Source organism: Chlorocebus sabaeus, chromosome 16 (assembly GCF_047675955.1).
Source record: "Chlorocebus sabaeus isolate Y175 chromosome 16, mChlSab1.0.hap1, whole genome shotgun sequence".
NCBI classification, from domain to species: Eukaryota; Metazoa; Chordata; class Mammalia; order Primates; family Cercopithecidae; genus Chlorocebus; species Chlorocebus sabaeus.
The window spans coordinates 27,786,965-27,808,651 of NC_132919.1; the positions used below are offsets into that span (position 1 = coordinate 27,786,965).

At 52.2% G+C, this 21,687-nt stretch overlaps 2 protein-coding genes across 11 annotated transcripts; one reads left to right on the forward strand and one right to left on the reverse strand.

Annotated features, from left to right (window-relative positions):
- Positions 1 to 9,374: 9,374 nt before the first annotated feature.
- ABHD15 (abhydrolase domain containing 15) lies at positions 9,375 to 15,166 on the reverse strand. Its single transcript, XM_008010892.3, has 2 exons — positions 14,186 to 15,166; positions 9,375 to 11,165 (listed from the first exon to the last, which is right to left on the reverse strand). Exons 1-2 carry the CDS (start codon positions 15,061 to 15,063, stop codon positions 10,640 to 10,642), a joined length of 1,404 nt encoding a protein of 467 aa, XP_008009083.1. The 5' UTR covers positions 15,064 to 15,166; the 3' UTR covers positions 9,375 to 10,639.
- A 248-nt stretch (positions 15,167 to 15,414) lies between these two features.
- TP53I13 (tumor protein p53 inducible protein 13) lies at positions 15,415 to 21,545 on the forward strand. 10 transcript variants are annotated; one of them, XM_073004806.1, is made up of 8 exons: positions 15,415 to 15,522; positions 16,385 to 16,914; positions 17,102 to 17,170; positions 17,403 to 17,444; positions 20,006 to 20,134; positions 20,248 to 20,448; positions 20,533 to 21,088; positions 21,199 to 21,545. In XM_073004806.1, exons 2-8 carry the CDS (start codon positions 16,843 to 16,845, stop codon positions 21,309 to 21,311), a joined length of 1,182 nt encoding a protein of 393 aa, XP_072860907.1. In that variant the 5' UTR covers positions 15,415 to 15,522; positions 16,385 to 16,842; the 3' UTR covers positions 21,312 to 21,545. The 10 variants fall into 10 exon arrangements, with proteins under 10 accessions (XP_072860907.1, XP_072860910.1, XP_008009072.3 ...); XM_073004809.1 differs by having other exon boundaries at positions 16,385 to 16,563; XM_008010881.3 differs by lacking the exon at positions 15,415 to 15,522 and adding an exon at positions 15,979 to 16,087.
- The last annotated feature ends 142 nt before the right edge of the window (positions 21,546 to 21,687 follow it).

The following is a 21,687-nucleotide window of genomic DNA, read 5'->3' on the forward strand; positions in this document are numbered from 1 at the left end:
GTGTCTGTCCAGTTTTTTAAAGCAATTTTATTCCCATGAAGATAAACTCTTTCTGTTGAGTGACTGTTGGATAATTACTGAACCTTAGGCAGTGTGCTGAATGTTGGGGTTACAAAAATGGGATTACCACTCAGATGGTAAGAGTGTACCATCTGATAAAGATATAAACCCTCGTCTGGGTGTGATGGCTCGCGTCTGTAATCCCAGCACTTTGGGAGGCTGAGGTCAGTGGATCACCTGAGGTCAGGAGTTCGAGACCAGCCTGGCCAACATGGTGAAACCCTGTCTCTAGTAAAAATGGAAAAATTAGCTGGGTGTGGTGGCGAGCGCCTGTAATCCCAGCTACTTGGGAAGCTGAGGCAGGAGAATCGCTTGAACCCGGGAGGTGGAGGTTGCAGTGAGCTGAGATCGTGCCACTGTACTTCAGCCTGGGTAACAGAGCGAGACTCCGTCAAAAAAAAAAAAAAAAAAAAAGACAAACCCTCTAGTCTAATTGGCTTGCCTTCTGTCTGCCCAGAGCGAAGTGGCCTATTGTGTTCTGGGTGTGAGATTATTCTAGTTGAAATTCTGACTGCTTGATCCAAGTTCTTAAGTTTTATTTGTACCTTGTGGTCTGCATAACTACAACTCCGATACATGGAGCCATAAATGTAAGCAGTTCCCTTGGGTCTAGGCCTCAAAAGGTAGTCTTATCTGGGCTTATCTCCCTAGATTTGAAAAATCACATTTTAGCCCTGTATGGGGGCAGTAAACCATCAAATCAAGTCCTATTTAAAACCCTGTAACTTTTTTTTGTCAGAAGACTAATTCAGAGGGGGAAATGCTTAGGGGCTGGGATTTATATTTTTTAATTTAAAAAGAAAATATGGCCAAGCGTGATGGCTCAACCTGTAATCCCAGCACTTTGGGAGGCTGAGGCAGGCAGATCATCTGAGGTCAGGAGTTTGAGACTAGCCTGACCAACGTGGTGAAACCCCATCTCTACTAAAAATACACGGTGAAACCCCATCTCTACTAAAAATACAAAAAGTTAGCCGGGCATGGTGGCGGGCACCTGTAGTCCAAGGTACTTGGGAGGCTGAAGCAGGAGAATGGCGTGAACCTGGGAGGCGGAGCTTGCAGTGAGCTGAGATTGTGCCACTGCACTCCAGTCTGGGCAACAGAGCGAGACTACATCTCAAAATAAAATTAAATAAATAAATAATAAAAATACAAAAATTAGCCAGGCGGTGGGTGCCTGTAATCCCAGCTACTCAGGAGGCATAGGCAGGAGAATTACTTGAACCTGGGAGGCGAAGGTTGCAGTGAGCCAAGATCAGGCCACTGCACTCTGACCTGGGTGACAGACCGAGATTCCATCTCAAAAAAAAAAAAAAAAAGAAAATAGCTTTTGGGTTTTTTGTTTGTTTTTTGTTTTTGAAGCAGCCTGTCTCTGTTACCCAGGCTGGAGTGCAGTGGTGTGATCTTGGCTCACAACAACCTGTGCCTCCCAGGTTCAAGTGATTCTTGTGGCTCTCAGCCTCTGAAGTAGCTGGGATTACAGGTGTGTGCCACCTCGCCCAGCTAATTTTTGTATTTTTAGTAGAGATGGGGTTTCTCCATCTTGGCCATGCTGGTCTTGAACTCCTGACCTCAGAGGATCCACCTGCCTCGGCCTCCCAAAGTGCTGGGATTACAGGCGTGAGCCACCACACCCAACCAAGAAAACAGTTTTAAGTACCATTTTTTAAAGTATAATTTAGGTACCTACCATATTGAAAAGAAGACTTAAAGTGGCAGTTTTTTAACTCCTAGGATGTCGATATTAAACTATTTTGAGATTAACATTTATATAGTGTCTAATTTGCTTGCCTCAAACAGCTGTGTGGCAGCCAGATGCAGTGGCTCATGCCTGCAGTCATACCACTTTGAGAGGCTGAGGTGGAAGGATTGCTTGAGACCAGGAGTTTGAGAACAGCCTGGGCAACATAGTGAGACCCTATCTCTACAAAAAAAAATAATAAAAATATTAGCTAAGCATGGTGACACATGTCTGTAGTCCCAGCTACTTGGGAGGCTGAGGTGGGAGGATCGCTTGAGCCTGGAAGGTTGAGGCTGCAGTAAGCCATGATCATACCACTACATTCCAGCCTGGGTGTCAGAGCTAGACTTTGCCTTGCAGAGCCAGGATTAGACCCCAGACCTCATCTCCAGTATTTTCAATATACCCACCTGAATTTGGAGTAACTCAATGGGATTAAAACACAAGATTTCTACGGCATAGAGGTTCACACCTATAGTTCCCCCCTACTCAGGAGTAGGATGGGATGAGGTGGGATGATTGCTTGAGCCCAGGAGTTTGGGGTCCAGCCTGGGCAACATAAGGAGATTCCGTCTCTAAAAAAAGATTCTGGCCGGGCGTGGTGGCTCACGCCTGTAATCCCAGCACTTTAGGAGGCCAAGACGGGCAGATCACGAGGTCAGGAGATCGAGACCATCCTGGCTAACACGGTGAAACCCCGTCTCTACTAAAAAAATGCAAAAAACTAGCCGGGCATGGTGGCGGGCGCCTGTAGTCCCAGCTACTCAGGAGGCTGAGGCAGGAGAATGATGTGAACCCGGGAGGCGGAGGTTGCAGTGAGCTGAGATCCGGCCACTGCACTCCAGCCCGGGCGACAGAGCAAGACTCCATCTCAAAAAAAAAAAGAATTTAAAATCTACCTGATTGTAAAAGAAATTTGAACATAAAATTAGTCATGGGAGGCCGGGCACAGTGCCTTATGCCTATAATCCTAGCACTTTGGGAGGCCAAGGTGGGTGGATCACTTGTGGTCAGGAGTCTGAGACCAGCCTGGCCAACATGGAGAAACCCTATCTCTACAAAAATACACAAATTAGCTGGGTGTGGTGGCGTGTGCCTGTAGTCCCAGCTACTCGGGAGGCTGAGGCAGGAGAGTTGCTTGAACCCAGGAGGTGGAGGTTGCAGTGAGCTGAGATCACGCCACTGCACTCCAGCCTGGGCAACAAAGTAAGACTCTGTCTCAAAAAAACAAACAAAAAAAATTAATCATGATGGTCAGCTAGCTTCACAGCCCTTATGCCATCACCTACATCACGTGATGTCAGCTGCAGAATCAGGGTCTTCCTGTATGTATCCTGGGCAATTAATGACTTTACCTTTTGCCACCCTATTTTCAGATACTTGTTCTTAACGGATACAGGGAGAGACAGGCTGCTGAGGGTGTTAGCTCTGTGCAGGCTGTGCAGTGAACTTTAAAGAGTGCCATTTATAGATAAATGTGCATGGCTCCCCTCATGCAGTTGTGCACCCCAGCAGCTCTGAAGAGAGATTCCCTGAAACCCCCACTCTTTTGTTAAAATCCTTTACGTTTTGGAGTTCAAAATGAACATTGTTGAGTACCATCTTAGTGATTAGGAAAAGGCAAATAACATATGGCATAAAGAGCACTAATTTGGGTCTGGTCTTAGCCCCATCACTAACTGTGAGATCTTAAAAGTCACATCCTCTCTGACTTTCATCTATAGGAAATAGAAATGCAGACGGCTTTTGACCAAAATTGATTTGAAACAGATGAGCTGTGACATGGTATCAGTGCAGTGCGTGTGTACATATATGGGGGTGGGGATGGGGAGAGTTTGCCCTCAACTGGGCAACCCAAACCCAACCTATGAGGCTCAAAGGTACTGCTCTTCCAGGCCCTTCCCAACTTTGCAGTGCAATTAACATCTGGAACTTCTTAGCCTTATAAGATGTTGATCAGAGAATAAAGATTGTGATTTGAAAGCAGATGCCACTTCATCATGGAGGTCTTTGAGCTCTGGCTGAGGAATTAAATAGAGTCTTGGAGAATGGGATCCGTATGCTATTAACTATCTCATTATATCCTAACAGACCTTATAAATTAAGGCCTATACACATTCCCAGTCTTTTCATATGGAACAACTCATAAAATAACTTTCTCAGGGTCACTTAAGTCATCGATGAAGTAGAAGCTGGAACCCACATCTCCAAACTATTACTTCAGTATCCTATCAACACACAAACACCATTTGTCCACTGAATAATGCATTTGTTGTAGGTACCATCAATTATCAGGGAATTGTACGCCTGCTGGGAAATTATTAGCCCAGAACAGGAGGCCTGGTTATTGATTAAACAGAGATGCTACTGGTTAGTGTTAGGCCACACGAGGCTAGATCTACAAAAGTGAGGCAACAACCAGTGGATAGAGAATGTGCAATGAGGCTCTGCTAAATGCCACAGCAGGCAAGCATGGCTTAGTACACAGAGGACTTCAGAAGATAAACAGCACATATTTGTTTCTGGAGACTTAAAAAATAGTAACATTCCAGTGTTACAGGGAGACTGATTTACTATTCAGAGACAAAGAAGTTGGAGAGAAATTTTTTGTTCAATCATACTAAATACTAAGGCAAGCTATTGCATTATTACAAGGAAAGACTACAGGGACTAGAGACTGACTTTTGATGCATGAGTATCTTATTGTTTCAATGAAGTATCACTTTACCTTCAAAACTTTAGCTCCTCTGCGCAATTGTGACTAGAGCATAATCATTGTATATCTTAAAAATATATTCTGAGGCCAAGTGTAGTAGCTCACGCCTATAATCTCAAGTTTTTGGGAGGCCGAGGTGAGCAGATCCCTTGAACCTAGGAGTTCAGTTGAAGACCAGCCTGAGTAACATAGTAACAAACCCTATTTATACAAAAAATACAAAAATTAGCCAGGCATGGTGGTGTGTGCCTGTAGTCCCAGCTACTTAGGAGTCTGAGGTAGGAGGATCACCTGAGCTCGGGAGGTCGAGGCTGCAGTAAACCATGATCACACCCCTGGGCACTCCAGCCTGGGTGACAGAGCAAGACCCTTTCTCTAAACAAAATAAAACACTCTGGCAGGAATGGTGGCTTATGCCTGTAGTACCATCACTTTATGAGGCTGAGGTGGGAGGATCACTTGAGCTCAGGAGGTTGAGGATGCAGTGAGCCAAGATTGCACCACTGCACTCTAGCCAAGGTGACAGAGCAAGACCTTAAACAAGCAAACAAAAGCCACAGACACACACACTCACTCTGGTCACTATAGCAGGGTATTAAAATTTATGTTATCTCTCAACTCCCAGGATCCTGGTCAGGTCTGTGGTTTTCTGATCCTTGAGTCCAGAAACCCACCTTAAGTTGTTACACACACTAAGATCATTAGCATTATTTATTTTAATTCACAGACCTTAGATGAGAAGAAACTGGATAGCTGATCTAGTTCATCCTCATTTCTTGCCACACGTTCTCTCCATGATATGTGCCAAGGGGCAGTCTAGCTTGAATATCCCACTGATGATGGAATTATCATGGGAATCATGGGATAATAATCATGGGATTATCAGTGGGAATATCCCACTGACGATGAAGGAAACTTACTATTTCCTGGGGCATTCATTTCATCTCTGAGTACTTGGACACTCCCTATATACAACTTCTCAAGCCTTCCTGAATGCAATCTTATATCTGCAAATTGTGATAATGAGTCAAAGCAATTTCTGGTGTCATCCTTTGTGGCTTGACTGAAAAATCACAAATACTCCTTTTATTGGCATTGTTACCAAGCTCTACCAGAGTGGCCAAGTGTATCGGCTTGTTTAAGCAGGAAGAGGAATTCATGCTAAAGTTCATCTCTAAAGGAAGATACCTCGGCATTCATTACTAACGGTGACGGATTGAGAAAGGATCTTGTGGTTTGGGATGGAAGATGAATACAGAAGAGTTTCTGACTCTAGGTGGTTCTGAGGTTATGTATAAAGTCAAGGTGACACTTCCTTGTTTTGAGACCTTTTCTCTTTTCTTTTTTTGAGACAGGGTCTTGCTCTGTTGCCCAGGCTGGAGTGCAGTGGCATGTTTACAGCTCACTGCAGCCTTAACTTCCTAGGCTCAAGTGATTCTCCCACCTCAGCCTCTCTAGTAGCTGGGCATACAGGCATGTGCCACCATACACGGCTAATTTTTGTATTTTTTGTAGAGACAGGTTTTCACCATGTTGCCCAGGCAGGCTGGTCTCAAACTCCTGGACTCAAGTGATCCATCCGCCTCAGTCTCCCAAAGTGCTAGGATTACAGGTGTGAGCCACCATACCTGGCCAAGGCCCCCTCCCCTCCCCTCCCCTTCCCTTCTTTCTTTTTTCTTTTTCTTTTCTTCTTCTTCTTTTTTTTTTTTTTTTTTTTTTTTTTGAGATGGAGTTTTGCTCTTCTTGCCCAGGCTGGAGTGCAATGGTGCAATCTCAGCTCACTGAAACCTCCACCTCCCAGGTTCAAGCAATTCTCCTGCCTCAGCCTCCCAAGTAGCTGGGTTTACAGGCATGCACCACCATGCATGGCTAATTTTGTATTTTTAGTACAGACGGGGTTTTCTCTATGTTGCTCAGGCTGGTCTCGAACTCCCGACCTCAGGTGATCTGCCTGCCTCGGCCTCCCAAAGTGCTGAGATTAGAGGTGTGAGCCACCGCACCCAGCCAAGGCCTCTTTTCTATCAGTATCCAAGTCTTAGGATATTGTCACTCAAAACAGAGATGATGGCTTCTCAGAGAATTTAGTGCTGTGTTTTCCAACTGTCGTCTCCAGCCAAGCCACCCTGGAAATCTATATATAAATACATAAAATACTAAATTATGAGAATTAAGTTATAGCTTAGCACAATCTTGATATCAGAGATGAGAACTTAGAACTCACAGAAACTTTCAGAAGCAGTTGTCTGCTTTCCGCATTCTGATCCATGGCTAGAGACAGAGGACTCAATTGCCACTTCTGAATTAATGCCTCCCTTTAGTCATTGGCTTTTTGTTTTATTATTTTCATTATTATTTTGAGACAGGGCTTTGTTGCCCAAGATGGAGTGCAGTGGCGCAGCCTTGGTTCACTGCAGCCTCTGCTTCTCAGGCTCATGCGATTCTCTCACCTCAATGTCCCAAGTAGCTGGGACTACAGTCATGTGCCACCACACCCAGCTAATCTTGTATTTTTTGTAAAGATGGGGTTTCACCATGTTGGCTAGGCTGGTCCTGAACTCCTGGACTCAAATGATCTGCATGCCTCGGCCTCCCACAGTGCTGGGATTACTGCACTTTGCAGTGAGCCACTGCACCTGGCTCGTTTCCTTATTTGTATTTTTTTAACCTTACCATTTGAAGATGTTGGTAAATAACGGACACCAAAAAGGAGGCAAGCAAATAATGAGGCCTGAAGATCACTGAAGACCCACCACCTGCAAAGTCCAACTCAGTAGTACTTCTTAGATGTTTGGGAGGGGCTCACTGAAGTCTCAACCTCCAGGGCCAAAGCAGTGCTACCACCTCAGTCTCCCAAGTGGCTGGGACTACAGGGTGCACCACCATGCCTAGCTAATTGAATTTTTTGTAGAGATGGGGTCTTGCTATGTTGGCTAGACTGGACTCAATCTCTTGGCCTCAAGTGATCGTCCCACCTCAGTCTCTCAAAGTGCTGGTACTGCAGGTGTGAGTCACTGTGCCCCGCCTATTGGTTGGTTTTGTTGTTTGTTTCTTGCTTCCTCAAACTCATAACTTGCCATTTTGTTCAAGGGCCACCCATTTGTAGAACAGTGTGCCTGGGGCTCCTCCAGCTGGCTTCACACAATTAGCTATTTACCAAAGCAGAATTCACCTGTGTGATTCTTGAATCATTAGGCTAAAGGACAGGGTTATCCAAACTTTCCTGCTTGAACAGAAACTACACTTTCTCAGCAAAAAAAAACAAAAACAAAAACAAAAACAGGCATTTCAGCCCTAGTCTTCAAGTAGTAATGGGAAAATGAGAGAATGTTCTTGGGATATGCAGTGGGTGCATCTAGCACAAAAGCCATGGAAGAGGAATACTTTAGGTTCCAGGTCACTGGAGTTCAGGGTTCAAAGGAATTAATGGAACCTCAACTGGGGCTGATTCTGCCATTCTTCACACTGTAACTACAAAGTTTATACATTTCTCTCCCTGGAAAACTTTTTTCCTATCAAAAGGGAAAGGAAAACCAACCCTATTTATCCAAAAGCTATTCTCCTGAAGAACCAGAGTCCTGCGATATCTGGATAGTTTCTAGAGAAACGATGCTGATTTTCACCCTTACGGACTCTTTAAGCTTTAGGGTTTAAAAACCACTAGGCTGCTTCCCATCTTGCAGGGCAACTGGGACTGCAAGACCCTAATTAACTGAAATCCCTACTGTTCCAGATGTGGAGGGCAGCTGGTGGTAGGGGATGGCCAGATGGCAGTAAATATCCCTCACCAAGCCTTACACCAAGGCTGTTGTTCACCAGCAGAACAGCTTCTGTAATTTCAGTTCCTTTTTATTTATCCTGCTTAGAAATGGCAAAAGAAAGTCAGATGAGGAATGTGGAGGAGAAACAAGAAGTGGGGAGGAGGGAGATACTTTTTTTTTTTTTTTTTGAGACAGAGTCTCACTCAGTTGCCCAGGCTGGAGTGCAGTGGCGTGATCTCGGTTCACTGCAAGCTCCGCCTCCCAGGTTTACGCCATTCTCCTGCCTCAGCCTCCTGAGTAGCTGGGACTACAGGCGCCTGCCGCCACGCCTGGCTAATTTTTTGCATTTTTAGTCGAGACAGGGTTTCACCGTGTTAGCCAGGATGGTATCGATCTCCTGACCTCGTGATCCACCCGCCTCGGCCTCCCAAAGTGCTGGGATTACAGGCATGAGCCACCGTGCCTGGCCCTTTTTTTCTTTTTTTTGAGATGGAGTCTCACTCTGTCACCCAGGCTGGAGTGCAGTGGTGCGATCTCGGCTCACTGCAAGCTCTGCCTCCCAGGTTCACACCATTCTCCTGCCTCAGCCTCCTGAGTAGCTAGGATTACAGGTGCCCACCACCACGCCCAGCTAATTTTTTGTATTTTTAGTAGAGATGGGGTTTCACCGTGTTAGCCAGGATGGTCTCGATCTCCTGACCTTGTGATCCACCCACCTCGGCCTCCCAAAGTGCTGGGATTACAGGTGTGCACCACAGCTCCCTGCCAGGAGGGAGATAATTTTTCACAACAGGATAATGTGCCTTAGACAATCGAGTGTTGTCTACATTTCAGTGCAGATTCTTGGAATTATTTCAAAGTTTCTTCTGATTTGATCTAGAAGAACAAGGCTGGGGCAAGATTATCCAAACCTGAAATCATGGCCTCAGGAATACCTTTATGCCAAGTCTTGGGATGTGCGTTTTGGTATAAGCAGCTCTCTTCTTTACAACTGCTTTGCTGTTTGTGAGGTCAGAACAGGAGCCCTCTTCCTCAATGACGATTAAAATAAAACTTCAGGGTAAAGTTTTTGAATCTTAGCAACACATGGAAACATGTGTCCTGTTGCCAAAAAAATTTTAATTGCCTAATCCAAACCAGAATATTTAGATCAACTTGTATACTGTATCTTATCTCTGATGTACTATCTCTAGTCCTCAGCATTATTCTTCATAAAACCAAATACCCACTTAGTTGCTGAGTGGCCAGATCTAAGAGGAAGCTTTCTGCCTTTAAAGGGATGGCCTTTTGAATAATTGAGCAGACAAAACATTGTAAATGTGAAATATTTGTAAATCACTGGTCAGCTCTAGTCAACCTCTTGGTGCTTTTGTTTCCTCTGGTCCCAGATGTGTCTCCTGGCTCTGGAAAGGGAGAGGCCAGTAGTAGCATCAGAAAAGGGAGCAACGAACTAGAAAACACCTAAGTTATGAGGTTTGTACTTTTCCTGATTTAGAGAAAGTCCACATCTCAGGAGATAAACAGCTCTGACTGCAGCTCTCTGGAGTAATCCCCTGAAATGGTGCCAGAGGGAGCATGTAGGGTAGCCAAGATTCTGACTCCTTGAACCATGGTGTAGCAAAGCCCTCAGACCTGCATGAGAGCGCTTCCTATTTGTAAAATACCCTTGGGATCTCTTCAGTGAGGCTTGGGGGCCAGGTCAGCCCCATTCCCAGCTGGGACTTGCAGAGCTCCTTGGAGAGATTGGACCTTCACATTCCTTGAGATGGACGTTCACATTCTCTACCTGCTGGGCCCTCACCGAGCCAGCCCCACTGCCTCTGCCGCCCTTCTCACACACACAAGCCTGCTGCCGCAGGTGCCAGAGCATTCGGTCAAAGCAGGGCGTCACAACCACAGAGCAAATGAGGGAAGTGGGGCCGAGACACAAACATCCTGTCCTAATGACATCAAGTGGCTCCAGCTTGAGAATCGGGGTCACTGCCCTATGACATACACAAACGTCTCATCCCTCTAGTCACTGCCAGTAAGAGGGCGTTTTCTCCTGTGTCCATGGGTTGAAAAAGTGCCATCCTTTGGCTTGTGATGTCAGTGATAGGAGACAGTGACTGGAACACTCCGCTGCTGACCGGATGAGTAGGGATATGCTGAGCAGAGGCCAGGCAGGAGCTCTGCTGAGGATGAAGTGAGCGCAGGCTCGCAGGGCATTCCATCTCCTTCAAGGCACCAGTTTAAGAGAGAGGGACTGAATGAGGAGCACAGAGCCGGAGCTCCCTCCGTTCAGTCCACCCCATCTTTCCAGGACTCTCCCTTGCCCAGCTCTGTTTTTCTTTGCAGGACTTGGGGGTTCTTGGGCCAGGTCTCTCATCTTGTGTATGATCGCTTCCAGCTAAAGATCTCCTCCAGGTTGGAAGAGGAAGAGACCTCTCGCCTCTGCAAGGCTCCCCCACGACGACGGCCCCCAAGGAAAGAAGCTCTGTGCCTGCTCAGCCCTTTCATCCTCTCCTCCATTCGGAAGAACTCAGTCAAGGCCCGGAAGGACTCCAGGATGACCTCGTGGCTCCAGGCTGGCAAGGGCTCCTGGCGCAGGAAGCCACAGTGGCCTCCGTGGCGACTGAGCAGGAGGAAGAAGTAGGGGTTGCTGTGGAAGAGTTCAGTGGTCAGAGTGTGGTCTGGGGGTCCACACACGGGGTCGTCAGCACTGCAGATACATAGCACAGGCACGGCCGCCTCGTCCACATCCCGGAGGGGGTCGTTGCGGTCCCAGTAGGTATCCCAGCTGATGGGGAAGCTTTTGGTGTGGCAGAAGAGAGCCTCCTCAAACTCTCGAAGGGAACGGCTCCTGAACAGTCTGCTGGTGTCCACAGTGTCCTCCAGGGCTGTGGCATACCTGGCAGCGAGTTGTTGGGTGGGGAAGGTGGGAAAGAGAGGGAAGAATGAGAACATCAGGTGACAGCAGATGAGACAGAGAGACAGCCTGCAGGCCAGATCTGGCCACAGAAGCTTTCTTTGGCCATTTAGGGCTTTGACAAAATTTCATTTCATGGCCATCATTTAAAACCAGATGAGGCTGGTTGCAGTGGCTCACACCTGTAATCCAAGCACTTTGGGAGGCCGAGGTGGGTGGATCGCTTGAGTCCAGGAGTTTGAGAACAGCCTGGGCAACATGGCGAAAACCCATCTCTAAAAAAAAAAAAAGAAAAAAATATTAGCCTGTTATGGTGGCTCAAGCCTATGGTCCCAGCTACTCAGGAGGCTGAGGTGGGAGGACTGCTTGAGCCTGGGAGGTCAAGGCTGCAGTGAGCTATGACTGTACCATTGCATTCCAGCCTGGGTGACGCAGACCCTGTTTAAAAAAATAAACAAAACAAAATAAAATAAAATAAAATAATAAAATCAGCCAGGCACGGTGGCTCACGCCTGCAATTCCAGCACTTTGGGAGGCTGAGGTGGGTGGATCACGAGGTCAAGAGATCAAGACCATCCTGGCCAACATGGTGAAACCCCAGCTCTACTAAAAATACAAAAATTAGCTGGGTGTGGTGGTGCACACCTGTAGTCCCAGGTACTTGGGTGGCTGAGGCAGGAGAATCGCTTGAACCCGGGAGGCGGAGGTTGCAGTGGGCCAAGATCATGCCACTGCATTCCAGCCTGGTGACAGTGAGACTCTGTCTCAATAAATAAATAAATAAATAAATAAATAAAATAATAAAATGAGAAGATTTCACATAAAATGCAGGTGTCTGGCTTCTCTAGGGAAGTGGGAAGATCCAGCTACATGGGTGGGTATTTCTCAGCACAACAATGGGTTCCTCCTCCCTCCTTCTTATGTGAAGACGGTGCCCACTAGGCCTGTCATTCACAGCATCACTGCACCTGCCTATGTGCCCTAGGGGCAGCATTTGACTTCACAGCTGCTGACAGTTCTCCTCCTAACCTCAAATTCTGGCCCTCTGTAGAGAACTTGCTATGAACTGTAACCTCCTGAACTGCTCCTAGAAGAACTTGTTGGCTCAGAGTATCCAAACCAGCAGGGGACACATCTGCTAATATCATTCATATTTGACTTTAGGTTGCATTCATTGTTTTTATTTTTGTTTTTTTAAACTAACATCCTGTCCTGGTAATGTCACATGAGTGTGATGTTGATTAGGTGTAACTGGGGTAGATATTCCTACAGAGTGTGCTGCCTGGCAGAGGAAGCAATTGAGTCTGTAATTTACTGGGTGGATTCCTAAATGGGGGCTTCAGAGCAACTGCTTTGGGTAACGGAGAACATCTATGCTGTTTCTAGTCCCCTGGAGAGGGTTTGGCATTCTGACAAGGAGGCCAGGATGGGCAGCTCCGTCTTTTGAGTAGCTCAATCCAGCCTCAGTTGAAATTAGATGTTCATCTCTGACCAGGTACAGTGGCTCACACCTGTAATCCCAGCACTTTGGGAGGCCAAGGCAGGTGGATTCCCTGAGCCTAGACATTCAAAACCAACCTGGACAACATGGCACAATCCCATCTTTACAAAAAATACAAAAATTAACCGGGCATGGTGGCATGTGCCTGTAGTCTTAGCTACTCCGGAAGCTGAGGTGGGGGTCTGACCCCCACATCCCAAGTCTTTCTGCTACACCACACTGTTGCCATAATGACTTCGACCTCATTCTGCCCTCTCCTAAGAAAGCCAGAGTGCAGGCTGGGAATGTCACCTGAGTCCAGGAACTCAAGGCTGCAATGAGTGGTGATCCCGCCACTGCACTCCAGCCTGGGTGACAGAGTAAGATCTTGCCTCAAAAAACAAACAAACAAACAGCTGGGCACGGTGGCTCACACCTATAATCCTGGCACTTTGAAAGCTGGGGCAGGCGGATCACTTGAGGTTAGGGGTTCCAGACCAGCCTGGCCAACGTGGAGAAACCCCACCTCTACCAAAAAATATATTAAAAATTAGCTGGGCTTGGTGGTGCACGCCTGTAGTCCCCAGGTACTTGGGAGGCTAAGGCAGGAGAATAGCTTGCACCCAGAAGGCGGAGGTTACAGTGAGCCTAGATCATGTCACTACACTTCAGCCTGGGTGACAGAGTGAGACTCTGTCTCAAAAAAAATAAATAAATAAAATAAATAATTTTAATAAATGCCTATATGTGTGTGTGTGTGTGTGTGTGTGTATACATATATATATTTTTTTGAGACAGGGTGTAGCTCTGTCACCCAGGCTGGAGTGTAGTGGCCTGACCAAGGCTCTCTGCAGCCTCGAATTTCTGGGCTTGGGGGATCCTCCCGTCTCCACCTCCTGAGTAGCTGGGACCACAGATACATGCCACCACACCTGGCTAATTACAAAAAGAAATTTTTGTAGAGACTGGTTTCCCTATGTTGCCCAAGTTAGTCTCAAACTCTTGGGCTCAAGTGATCCTCCTGCCTTGGCCTCTCAAAGTGCTGGGATTACAGGCGGGAGCCACTGCACCTGGCCTCAAATGCTACCATATTTCTGATTCTTGTCACCTCCAGGCTTAGAGACTGTGAGTAAACATTCTGGGCAGATAATCGTTTGCAGTGGCTTCCGGAGTGCTCTTTGCTGAGTTGTCAAGCTGCAGGCTAAGTGGTAAATGTCAGGTATCTCTGCTGTCGTGGGCCAGGTGCTCAAATTGCTAGGATACAACCCGGGGTGCTGAGATGAGGCAAGGGGCCGGGGCAGGAGTCCCTGCTCTAGCACAGTAATACCGATGACCTTTAAACCCGCTTCCCCGGTTCTGTCTAGATTACAGGATTTGGAAGGCTTTGGAAGATGCGTTCAGAGAACTTTGCCCAAACTAGCCCACGCCTGTTTGTTCCAATGCTATGCATAGCTGTTTCTGTTTCTTAGCCAGCTCAGGCCCTCTATTCCTTCCATGCTGGTTTGCGGCCTCCGTTACCCACCTGCTGAGGGCGATCTTCTGGTGGAGCAGAAAGCCCTGCTCGTAGGGCCAGGGTAGGCCGGTCTCGAACCACTCGCGGCAGCGCAGCACGGGCGAGATGCAGGCAGAGCCTGTCACGTAGCTGGAGGAGCCGCACTCGCCCAGGTAGGACAGTAGCAGCGCCGAGCCCGAGCCTTCACTCACCGCGAACAGCGGCGCCGCCGGGTGTCGGAAGCGGATGTATGTGACTGCCTCCTTGAGGTCGGACGGGTCCCCGAAAGGCTGCAGCCGGGGGCTGACCAGTGGGCAGCCGTGGTGGCCGCGACGATGGAAGATGACCGGGTAGTAGCCGCGCTCCAGGGCAAGCAAGCAGAGGCCGAGCACATTGCGGGTGAGGCGACCCCACGCATTGGGGATCACCAGAAGCACCGCAGGAAGGCCCCCGGCGCTGGTGATCCGGCGGCCCCTAACACAAGGTCCCACCACCCAGTCCAGGGCCACTAGCCCATCGTCCGCCAACTGCAGGTACTCCCGGGCCAGCTCAGGCCCAGGCGCCACGGGCAGGACGAAGTGGCAGAGGGTCTGCAGGTGGGGCCCGGAGAGCCAGGAGCGCTGGCCAGGCTCCAGCGCCGCCGAGCGCCGCAGCGCGCGCAGCAGGCACTGGGCCAGGGCCGACGGCTTGCAGACAAGGCTGCACCCGCCCGGCAGTGGCTCGCTCCTGTCGCTGAACTGGTCCGCGGGGCCTCCGCCGTCCGCCTCGTCGTCGTCTCGGTCTTGGGCCCCCGGCAGGGTCCTCTCTCCGACGGCGCGCCCCCAGGGTCCCCGGAGCCGCGGGATGAGCAGGCGGAGCAGGGCGAGCACGGCCAAGATGAGCGCGAGGGCGGCGCCCCACGGCGGCATGGCGAAGCCAGAGAGCCCCGGCGGGCGGCAGGCGGCGGGCGGCGGGCGGCAGGGCTGTCTACTCCACGAGCTCCGCGCTTTGCCCGCGGCTCCACCCGCCGGCGGCGGCTGCCCAGGGCCCTCCCGCGCGGGCGCGCTCTGGATTGGCCGTGGCCCGGCAGAGGCAGCCAGTTCGGGCCCGGCTGCCCTCGCCCGGCCCCCACCTCTGCCCCGGCCCTTTGTACAGCAATTGCAACAAGTGGGAGCAGAGGGTGAGAGGAGCCGCTGCCACCAGGGAGGGAGGGCGCGCCGGCAGCCGGAAGGGAGTGGGGAGGGCACGAGCCGGGGAGAGCTGTGTTGGCCATAGAAACGTGGGGAGACTGGAGGCCGAGGCCTGGGGACCCGACTGTCATCAGGGTCTTCTGCCAGACCCTGTGCGCTGCGCCCTCAGAGGCCGATGAAGAGAAGCAGAAGGGAGAGGTGAGTAAGTCGCAGCTCCGGGCGCCGGCTCCCGGGCCCCCGTGGGGCGGCGGCTGCGCGCTCTGCCCTCAACCGGCCCCGCTCTCCCCAGCCCAGCCACGCTGCCCCGCAATAACTTGGCTGGGCGGGGTCCCGCACCGGGCCAGCGAGGGCGGGCGCGGCGTCCAAGCCGCTGGCGGGAGGCTATTGCTTCCCTGCCTGCAGCAGTGCGGACCCCGCGGACTCCTGGCCCCCGTCCCGGCGAGCTCGGGGCTCCACGTAAAGGAAATCTTCAGCCCGGGAGGGGCTTTCCCAGAAGGAGCAGCCCCACGCCTCCGAGAGTCAGTCGGAGAAAAGGACACACTCAGGCGCCCTGCGACAGGGATGCCCGTCCGACCTACAAGGAACGCCTCGTAAACCGGGGTGCATGGGAGACCAAGGAAATAACACGTTCTCGCTGTTTCCAAGCTTTGGGATGGGCATCTCGACCCCTCGCTCTCTACCCACGTTTTCCCCCCAAATCCTGAAGAGGGAACCAGAACCAGCGCCCCGCTGCGGGGCGGGCCGGCCAGCGCACCTCCTGGGGGTGAGACCTGTAGCTTCCCCATCCCGCGGCGACCAATCTCTTTCTGGACGCGCGCCCGCCACTGCTGGGCGACGGCGGAAGTGGGGAACACAGCAGCCTCTCGGCCAGCTCCGGCCTCCCGGAGCTTCTGGGTCTGGAGAGTTTGGGGAGCGGAGACACCCCAGAGGTTCCTCCGGGTTCGGACCCTATTTGCGAGGGCGGGAGTGGGGTGGGCCGGCGGCGAAGCTCCAGAGGTGGGACCCTCTCCCTTCAGCAGTTCCTCCTGCTTTAATGATTCTGCCCCTCTTCTCGTTGCAGGTCACACCGACAAATCTGAAGCTGGTTTGCCAGAGGAGTGTACCCGTCTCCCTGGCCTGGGCCACCGGGTCCACAGGGATCCCATTTCCGGCCCTACACCCCGCTCCACGATCCCATACAGGCGCTGCAGCTGTGTTCTGCAGGCTGCAGGGACGCGCTGAGACGAATCCCCGGACGAGGCAAGGGGTCCCCGCCTGCCCTGCTGAGACTTAAGCGCTGACCCGGCTCATACACTTAACTTTTCCGGCTTCAGGTTTAGGACGCGTGCACGCACGCTCCGCTGCTGTGGGCGGGCATTGGGGCGGGGCGAGACCGGGGGCCCACTGTCAGGGGAGGGGCGCGCGCGAGCCCAGGGCCTACGGACGCGCGGGCGGCGCGGGCGGCGCTGGGGCTGGAGGGGCGGGCCGCGCGCGCTCTCTCACAGGCAGGGCGGCGGGCCGGGCCTGGGGCCTCCTGGGATGGCGCCTTCTCCGCCTTCGCCCCAGCTGCTTCTCTTGGCAGCCCTTGCGAGGCTCCTGGGTCCCAGCGAGGTAAGGTGACCCGCTCCTGGGAAGGCCTCGGCCCGGGAGCTCAAAGCGCTTTGCCAAAAGTTCGTCCTGGAAGGAGTGGCGTGCCGAGGGGGACGCGGAGTTCTTCCGCTGGCGGTCTGGGCCTGGGGAGGGAGAGGGCAGGGCCTCGTCGTGTCCAGCGCCCCAGCTCTGCGCTTTGGACTCACAGGTGATGGCTGGGCCGGCGGAGGAGGCGGGAGCCCATTGTCCCGAGGGCCTGTGGCCTCTGCCTCCGCAGGTAGGAGCCCTGGAGGGCCCAGGGAGAGAGGGGTGTGAAAGGCTAGCCCAGTCCCGCTCAGTTCTCTCCGCACCCTCCACAGTCACCATCTGGGGACCTCTGCCTGTTCCTCCGTCCTCAGTAGCCAATTCTCCATCCCAGCCTGGCGCTTGGGGCCTGCCGTCCCCTCCCCACCACACACACACACGGAGTCCCCCAGCTGCCCTCAGCTCTGTTCTTTCCCCATGTATAGGTGTCACCAAGAGTGACCTACACACGAGTGAGCCCAGGACGGGTGAGTACAAGCAGGGGCCCACCCTTGGTGTCCACGCCTGGAGACAGGAGCTCCTAGCAGGCTTCCCCACCTTTTCTGCTGATGGGCCCCATTCCTTACCACTTCCCTCAGGCAGAGGCAGGGCTCTAGTTCTCCACCCCACCTCCAAGCCCAGGACAGATCAGCCCCAGGACAGATGGCTCAAAGACAGTGAGCCATAGGCCTGTCATCTGCAATACCGTGTCAGGATGCTGTTGGGTAGCTGGCTCTGTGGACAAGTGGCTGTGAGTGGAACTGTCTCTGGGAGTAGCTGGAAAAAGCCCAGGCGCCAGCTCCCTGAGGGGACAGCGGGAAGTCTCCTGACTTTGTGGGCCCTAGTTTTCTGTAGGAGAGGGTATGAATTTTGTCTCTACCTGTGAGCAGTGAGGGAGGGTGTGTGCCAGCACCGGGGACAGTACAGAGCTGCAAAGTGGAAGGAGTGTGCCTCTGGTTCCCAGGCTCCACACTGCAGGCTCAGCTTCCGTGGCAGCCTCTCCATCTTCATTGCCAGCTCCTCTGATTTTTCCTTTGAAATACTTATTATTATTGTTTATTATTATTATTTGAAATGGAGTCTCACTCTGTCGCCCAGGCTGGAGTGCAGTGGCACTTACTGCAACCTCTGCCTCCAGGTTCAAGCAATTCTCATGCCACAGCCTCCCGAGCAGCTGGGATTACAGGTGTGTGACACCTACCTCAGCTAATTTTGTATTTTTAGTAGGGACGAAGTTTCACCATGTTGTCCAGGCTGGTCTTGAGCTCCTGCCCTCAAGTGATCTGCCTGTCTCAGCCTCCCAAAGTGCTGGGATTACAGGTGTGAGGCACCATGCCTGGACTGAAATACCTAAATTAAATTGGCCGGGCACAGTGGCTCATGCCTGTAATCCCAGCACTTTGGGAGCCTGAGGCAGGTGGATTACCTGAGGTCAGGAGTTCAAGACCAGCTTGGCCAACATGGTGAAACCCCATCTCTGCTAAAAATACAAAAATTACCCAGGCGTGGTGGCGCACCCCTGTAATCCCAGCTACTCGGGAGGCTGAGGCAGGAGAATTGCTTGAGCCAGGGAGGCAGAGGTTGCAGTGAGCTGAGACCGTGCCACTGTACTCCAGCCTGGCCGACAGAGCGAGACTGTCTCAAAAAAAAAAAAAAAAAAAAAAAATTTTCTGTAATAGCTCCAGACTAAGAGTCATTGCCTCACTTTGCCACCTACCAGATTCCTTTCCTCAAACACCCTTTCATGAAGTCATTCCTCTGTTCACAAACTCTCAATGGCTCCTTATTTCCCACCTTATCGTGGCCGTACTCTCTGGCCTGGCTTTTCAGGCCTTACTTAAGTAAGCTTCGTCTGACCTCTCCACATCCTTGGTTCCTCTCCAGTTGTGTCAGGCTGTTTGCCACAGAAATGAGTTCCAGCCTCGCCCCCAGCACAGCCCCTTTGCTCCTGTTTATTCTCCTCCACATCTGGCCTATCCTGAATCAGAGAGTGCAGCTCCCTTCCCTCCTGTCATACTCTCCCATCCCTCTTCCCAGCCCCAGCAGGAGTCAGCTCCCCCTGAGACGCTGCCTGATGGCATCAGCCTTTATTCCTCCCCTCCTTCTCTGAATCGATCTCTGATAATTTAGCAACTAATCACTAAGTTTTATTAGTTTGCTCTTTTATTTGCATTAGTTGTTTCTCTGAGTTTCGTTTTTTTTTTTTTTTTGAGACAGTATCTCGCTCTGTCGCCCAGGCTGGAGTGCAGTGGCGCAATCTCGGCTCACTGCAAGCTCCGCCTCCCAGGTTCACGCCATTCTCCCGCCTCAGCCTCCTGAGTAGCTGGGACTACAGGCGTCCGCCACCGCGTCTGGCTAGTTTTTTGTATTTTTAGTAGAGATGGGGTTTCACCGTGTTAGCCAGGATGGTCTCGATCTCCTGACCTCGTCATCCGCCCATCTCGGCCTCCCAAAGTGCTGGGATTACAGGCTTGAGCCACCGCGCCCGGCCTCCCTGAGTTTCTTATACATTCCTTGCAAGCAGAGTCCAGGAGTTCTTTGGCATCTCCTACAGCATCTAGCACAGCACTGAGCACCAAGTCAACTCAATCAAAGAGTAATGAATGATTGATGGAGTATTTCCATCCGGAGATTGTGCACCTGCTGCCTGCCTGCTCTGTATCTGGATGCTCTTGGGAGATTGTATAGATCGGATTGATGGTCTTCATTTGGGGGATGCTTATGGCTTGGATTGTGAACCTGTAGAGCCATTGTTACACCAGCAGGGAAATACAGCTAGAGTGTGGTCTGAGTCTGGCAGGATTATCCAGGCATGCTGTGAGCTTTGAAGGGTGGCACTTGATGGAAAGGAAGGGTGAAAGGAACACTCAGAGGCAAGAGCGGGTACCTGCCAATACCCAGGGCCCTTTGTCCTTTCCTGGACCCTGAAGGTAGAAGAGCCATCCAGCTATCCTGGGAGTACCTTTAAACTGGCCCCCTGGATGGGAGAACTTGAGATTCTCTGGGAGGGCTCTGGGCCTGCTTTGATGTCTGTGTGCCTTTCCTCCAGGCTGAGGATGTCACTTTCCTCTACCACCCCTGTGCCCACCCCTGGCTGAAGTTCCAGCTTGCCCTCTTGGCCTATGCTTGTATGGCTAACCCCTCCCTCGCCCCTGACTCCAGCCTCACGCAGGATCGGGTATGTAGCTGATGATGGCAAAAGGCCCTGTGTGCAGGGAAAGAAAAATTCAAGGGTTTCCTCTTGCTTGTCCCCACCTTCCTCGTAGCTCTAACAGTTACCTCCTGTCATAGCCCCTGGTGCTGACTGCATGGGAGCTGGCGCTGGAGATGGCCTGGGTAGAGCCAACCTGGGCCGCCCACTGGCTGATGAGGAGGCGGAGGAGGAAGGAGAGGAAGAAGAAGGCATGGATCTACTGTGAAAGCCTTTCAGGGCCGGCGCCCACCGAGCCAACCCCAGGTAGAGGGAGGCTGTGCCGGAGAGGGTGTGTGCAGGTGAGAGGCGCTGGGCCCAGGCTTGTTGGTCCTTGGGTTCTCTGAGAGGGGCAGCAGGGTGATTGCTGTCTCCCCTCTCCTTAGGCCCTGGCTCTGGCCTTCGCTCTGCGGAGCTGGCGGCCCCCTGGCACAGAAGTGACATCTCAAGGGCCCAGGCAGCCCTCTCCCAATGGTGTCAAAAGGCGGAGGCTGCGGGCTGCCCTTGGTCCCCAGCCCACTCGCTCAGCCCTGAGGTTTCCCTCTGCTTCCTCAGGGAGCTTGAAGGCCAGGCGGCCCATGGTGGGAATCCCTGGTAGGGAGAGTAATGCCCCATCTGTGCCCACTGTCTCCTTCCTGCCCGGGGCGCCTGGAGGCAATGCCAGCTCCAGGACAGAGGCTCAGGTGCTCAACGGGCAAGGCAGCCCTGGGGACTGTGTCTGTTCAAGTCAGGCTTCCCCGGCCCCTCGCGCAGCAGCGCCTCCACGGGCAGCCCGCGGCCCCACCCCACGCACTGAAGAGGCCGCCTGGGCTGCCATGGCCCTAACCTTCCTGCTGGTGCTGCTCACCCTGGCCACGCTCTGCACACGGCTGCACAGAAACTTCCGACGCGGGGAGAGCATCTACTGGGGGCCCACAGCGGACAGCCAGGACACAGTGGCTGGTGAGGAGTTCCCACCCGTGGCCCCCACCCCACCTTGCGTGGCCCCGGCCTGCCGCCCCCCATGGCTTCCCTGCCCTCCCGCCCTTGACTGCTCGGCGCCTGGCCCACAGCTGTGCTGAAGCGGAGGCTGCTGCAGCCCTCGCGCCGGGTCAAGCGCTCCCGCCGGAGACCCCTCCTTCCACCCACGCCGGACAGCGGCCCGGAAGGCGAGAGCTCGGAGTGATGGCCTAGGACCTGCCACTGTGGCATGGGGCTCTTCCCCGCACCTCTGCCACGTGGACCTCTGCCACGTGGACCGCACGCGGGGCGCCCCCTGGTGGCGGCGGCACGGCCCTGACGGAGCACCGCGGGGGTTTTCCTCTTTGTTGATTGCTGAGTGGGCGGCCAAGGGGAGAAAAGGAGCCGCTTCTGCCTCCCTTGCCAAAACTCCGTTTCTAATTAAATTATTTTTAGTAGACTCTGGAGTTGAGCTTGTGCATCTGCCGCACAGAGACACTCCCACCCGGACCCTAGTCCTAGGCCATGAAGGTGATATTTTTTGAGGCAGGCGTTTACCAATCAGATTGGCCACCAGCCCGCCCCCGCTGGCCAACCTGTCC